This window comes from Aotus nancymaae, unplaced genomic scaffold, assembly GCF_030222135.1.
Source record: "Aotus nancymaae isolate 86718 unplaced genomic scaffold, 86718_ANA_hifiasm-v0.15.2.pri h1tg000009l, whole genome shotgun sequence".
NCBI lineage: Eukaryota > Metazoa > Chordata > Mammalia > Primates > Aotidae > Aotus > Aotus nancymaae.
Window position 1 is genome coordinate 2,431,129 of NW_026988420.1, and position 5,676 is coordinate 2,436,804.

Sequence of the window (5,676 nt, forward strand, 5' to 3'; positions counted from 1 at the left end):
AGACCTCCTGGCCAACATGGTGAAACCTCATCTCTACTGAAAATACAAAAATTAGCTGGGTGTGATGGTGCCTGCCTGTAATCCCAGCTACCCAGAAAGCTGACTCAGGAGAATCGCTAGAACCAAGGAGTCGTAAGTTGCTTTGAGCCTAGATCGTGCCTCTGCACTTCAACTGACCGAGATTCTTTCTCGAAAAAAAAAAAAAAAAATGCGGAGGCGCGCTGAGAGGGCAGGCGCCGCGGCGGCGGAGGTGGCGGTCGTGGCTGCGGCCGGGGGAAGTGAATGGTTTTACGCAGAGGGACCTGCGCCGCCTTTCTCCGCTGGCACCGGCGCCGCTCCTCGCTCCTACTCCCCGGCCATGGCGTTCACGTTCGCGGCCTTCTGCTACATGCTGGTGCTGCTGCTCACCGCCACCCTCATCTTCTTCGCCATTTGGCACATTATAGCATTTGATGAGCTGAAGACTGATTACAAGAATCCTATAGACCAGTGTAATACCCTGAATCCCCTTGTACTCCCAGAGTATCTCATCCATGCTTTCTTCTGTGTCATGTTTCTTTGTGCAGCAGAGTGGCTTACACTGGGTCTTAATATGCCCCTCTTGGCATATCATATTTGGAGGTATATGAGTAGACCAGTGATGAGTGGACCAGGACTCTATGATCCTACAACCATCATGAATGCAGATATTCTAGCATATTGTCGGAAGGAAGGATGGTGTAAATTAGCTTTTTATCTTCTAGCATTTTTTTACTACCTATACGGCATGATCTATGTTTTGGTGAGCTCTTAGAACAATACACAGAAGAATTGGTCCAGTTAAGTGCATGCAAAAAGCCACCACATGAAGGGATTCTATCCAGCAAGATCCTGTTTCCAAGAGTAGCCTGTGGAATATGATCAGTTACTTTAAAAATGATTCCTTATTTTTTAAATGTTTCCACATTTTTTGCTTGTGGAAAGACTGTTTTCATATGTTATACTTGGATAAAGAATTTAAATGGAATTACATATAAATTAATATAAAATGATTACCTCTGATATTGACAGGTTTGAACTTGTAGTTCTTAAGGAACAGCCGTAATCCTCTGAATGATGCATTAATTACTGACTGTCCTAGTACATTGGAAGTTTTGTTTATAAGAACTTGTAGGACTCATTTTGGTTTCATTGAAACAGTATCTAATTATAAATTAGTTGTAGATATCAGGTGCTTCTGATGAACTGAAAATGTATATCTGACTAGTGGGAAACTTCTTGGGTTTTCTCATCTGTCATGTAGACGATTATATATGGATACATTTACAAAAGTAAAAAGAGGGATTTTTCCCTTCGACTTGATACTATCCCTGTATATTGCATGAAGGAGAGATTTCCCATATTTCCATCAGAGTAATAAATATACTTGCTTTAATTCTTAAGCATAAGTAAACATGATATAAAATATATATGCTGAATTACTTGTGAAGAATGCATTTAAAGCTATTTTAAATGTGATTTTATTTGTAAGACATTACTTATTAAGAAATTGGTTATTATGCTTACTGTTCTAATCTGGTGGTAAAGGTATTCTTAAGAATTTGCAGGTACTTTAGATTTTCAGAACTCAATGAGAGAGAAAATTGTATAAGCATCCTGCTGTTCCTTTAGTACTAAAACTGAAATTAAGACTCAAAAAAAAAAGGGTTATATAAATACCAACACAAGTCTCAAGGATGTGTTACAAGTTTGCAAAGTGTTCTCTGTGGTTATGGGTTTGATCTTTCACACAGATTACTTGAGGGATGAAAATGTTTTCTACAAATCTTAATGTGGAAGAGTAATTCAGTTTCTTATTAGTGCTTATGTAAGAGGTGCAAGACATTCATACGTAATGTCAGTGTCGAGGAACGTATGTAAACTTTGGTTAGATTGTATAATTGATATGTGCGGCAAGGTGCAACAGAAGCTTTCCAGAAATAGCTTTTCGAGAGATTGCTCGCCAGTTCCTTTAAAGTCTACAAAAGAACAGTTGATATTCCTCTTTGTAGGGGTCTGTCCAGTCTGATTGTGAATTTTTCTCATTGCTTCCTGAGAGTTAGAAATGACTGAACACCAATATGCAAGCATATAGAAGCTAATTCAGTGTGCACATGTGTGTGCATGCATGTGTGTGTGTTCATGTGTGCACACATGGAGAGGATGTCATAGTCCCTTATCACAGCAGAGCACTCGGTGAGCAGAAAAGAGAGCTGACCTGGTGCAGGAAAGAGTGCAGTGGCCTCACTTGGCATCTCAGGCTGTCAACTGGCTGCCACACTGATTCAAGGCTGTCATTTTTAAATTTTTTATTTTGAATTTTGGAAGCAGCTCAAGGTCAAACTCTTCTTGGTTTTGTTTTGAACTCATCCCAGTTTGAGTTGAACCTGCCAGCACCTTGATCTTGGACTTCCCAGCTTTGAACCCATCCCAGTTTGAGTTGAACCTGCCAGCACCTTGATCTTGGACTTCCCAGCTTTGAACCCATCCCAGTTTGAGTTGAACCTGCCAGCACCTTGATCTTGGACTTCCCAGCCTACAGAACATTGGGAAATTTCTGTTGTTCGTAAGCCACTCAGTCTACGGTGTTCTGTCACAGCAGCCTAAATGGTCTAGCACACCTATATACTTACCCCCTACAGTGAATACAGCTGAGCTGAGACCCCAAAAGGACATTACAGAAGTGATGGTTTATGACTCCTGAGACTAGATCATGAGGCGCTGTGGCTCTCACCTTGTCCTCTCCTGGGTCACCTGCTCTAGAGGAAGCCAGCTGCCAGGTTGTAAGGACAGGAAACTGCTCAGGAGAGATCCATGAGGTGAGGAGCTGAGGCTGCCTGCCAGCCACCAGCACTGACCCACCGGCATCTGAGTGCGCCACCTGTGAAGTGGTTCTTCCATTCCTAGTCAAGGCTTTGGATGAATACCGCCTCCGCTGACACCTTGACCACAATACCCTGAAAAACCTGGAACCAAAAGCACACAGGCAGGGCACCCGTGTTCCCGACCCTCTGACACTGCGTGGGGTGATGAATGTTGGTTGCTGTTGTAAACCAGCAGTCTCCAAGCTTTCTGGCAGCAGGGACTGGTTCTGTGGAAGACAGTTCTTCCACAAATTCTGACAGGAGGAATTTTCAGAAACATTATCTCAGGGGAGAAGACAGAGAATCTTGTTTGCTGTATATGCTCCTGCATAGAAGAGGAAATGACCGTGGAGGCCATCTGGCCCTGTGTTTTGATATAGCAACATTAATGAATGCATTAAGAAGACCTTTGAGCAAGAAAGTTCCCTGGAACAACACAGTTTTGACTGCAAGTGTTAGTTGGGTTTTTAGCAGGTGCCTCTCACAGCAGCAGTCATGGCAGCAGTGACTCTAGCTATGTCCATGACCGACTTCTGCATAACAAACAGCCCCAAGACTCAGCAGCTTTACAGCCAGCTCCTAGCCCACAAACTGGCCCTGGTTCGTGGCCCGTTAGGAACTGGGCTGTACAGCGGAAGGCTAGTGAGCATTACTGCCTGAGCTCTGCCTCCTGTCAGATCATCAGGGGCATTAGATTCTCATAGGAGCATGACCCCTTTTGTTAACTGCGCATACCAGGGATGTAAGTTGCATGCTCCTGATGAGAATCTCACTAATGCCTGAAGTGGAGCAGTTTCACCCGAACCCATCTCTCTCCCTTCCTGTTCGTGGAAAAACTGTCTTCCACAGAACCAGTCCCTGCTGCCAGAAAGCTTGGAGACTGCTGGTTTACAACAGCAACCAACATTCATCACCCCACGCAGTGTCAGAGGGTCGGGAACACAGGTGCCCTGCCTGTGTGCTTTTGGTTCCAGGTTTTTCAGGGTATTGTGGTCAAGGTGTCAGCGGAGGCGGTATTCATCCAAAGCCTTGACTAGGAATGGAAGAACCACTTCACAGGTGGCACACTCAGATGCCGGCGGGTCAGTGCTGGTGGCTGGCGGGCAGCCTTAGCTCCTCACTTCATGGATCTCTCCTGAGCAGTTTCCTGTCCTTACAACCTGGCAGCTGGCTTCCTCTAGAGCAGGTGACCCAGGAGAGGACAAGGTGAGAGTCACAGCGCCTCATGATCTAGTCTCAGAAGTCATAAACCATCACTTCTGTAATGTCCTTTTGGGGTCTCAGCTCAGCTGTATTCACTGTAGGGGGTAAGTATATAGGTGTGCTAGACCATTCAGGCTGCTGTGACAGAACACCGTAGACTGAGTGGCTTACGAACAACAGAAATTTCCCATAGTACTGTAGGCTGGGAAGTCCAAGATCAAGGTGCTGGCAGGTTCAGTGTCTGGTGAGCTCCTGCTTTTCATGTGTGGCATCCTCTTGCTGTGTTCTCACATGATGGACAGAGCAGATGAGCTCTCAGGCACTAGTCCCAGTCATGAGGACTCTGCCTTCGTGACTCATCACCCCCCAAAGGCCCCACCTCCATCAGAGGCTGCCATACTCCAAGAGAGGGGTCACAGACATTCAGACCTGAAAGGCCTGGACAGCAGCAGGTGGAGATGGTTGGGGTGTCTTGGACAGTGGCCATCACAGTAGCATTTCCTAGGCCTATGCCTTCTGCCTTGCACTTAACTCCCGCACTTGATCTTCATTGCTCAGGCCGCGCTCACAATGACTCTATCTAGGAGTTAATTTTACAGATGTCTCAGAGGGTGATGCACTTGCCCAATGCACTTGCACAAATGCAAAGTCGCAGAGGTAGGATTCCAACCTAGGTCCAAGTGTCTCTGAAGCATGAGGGGTTTACCATTGCCATAGACTTAACTATGTCCCTTAAAATTTTTATGTTGAAGTCCTACCCACTATGTGCATATGTTTGGAGACAGGGCTTTTGGGAGGTAATTTGGTTTAGATGAGATTGTGAGGATGGGATCCTTATAATGGCATTAATGCCATCATGAGGGTGGGAAGAAATACCAGAGAGCTCGTGTTCTCTCTCTCTCTCTCTCTCTCTCTCTCTCTCTCTCTCTCTCTCTCTCTCTCTCTATCTCTCTCTCTCTGCAATGTGAGGGCACAGTGAGAAGGCAGCTCTCTGCAAGTTGGGAAGAGAGTGCTCACCAAGAACTTCATCAGAAGGCATCTTGATCTTGGACCTTCCAGCCTCCAGAACACTGAAAAGTTAATGTCTGTTATTTAAGCCACCGAGTCTATGGAATTTTGTTATAGCCAACCCAAGCTTACTAAGATAATCAGTATGCTGCACTTTTATAAATGTAATTCTTACATTTATAAAAACAAAACGAGATTTGCTGCTGTATCACAGCTGTACCTATATTGTAGATGGAATAACTGAAATCTACATACAGATTTAGTGATCGATATGTAGATACAGAACATAGTGTATCTAATAGAGACATAGTGTCTGTGGTCTGGTGTTAATTTTAGGAATTAGCTGTCATTGATCGGATCTTCTCCAGGTTTTCTTCTCTCTCGTCCTGGCTCTGTAACCTAGTTATCCTTGTCTTTGCTAACCCATATCCAACTATTGTATCAGGACTATTATGCCACTACAGATGATAAAGTTTGGGTTTACAGTTTCTCACAGTTTAGACAATACTCCATCAAATATATTTCTGTGTAACTTTAGTGATGCCACTTTTTTATTCATTCCTGGATAGATCTGGGCAAATTA

The 5,676-nt window shown here is 44.5% G+C and overlaps 1 protein-coding gene across 1 annotated transcript; it reads left to right on the top strand.

Moving 5' to 3' along the window:
* Positions 1-297: 297 nt before the first annotated feature.
* Positions 298-928, top strand: LOC105709528 (protein cornichon homolog 1-like). The gene has a single exon (XM_064373456.1). It carries the CDS (start codon positions 359-361, stop codon positions 791-793), a length of 435 nt encoding a protein of 144 aa, XP_064229526.1. The 5' UTR covers positions 298-358; the 3' UTR covers positions 794-928.
* The last annotated feature ends 4,748 nt before the right edge of the window (positions 929-5,676 follow it).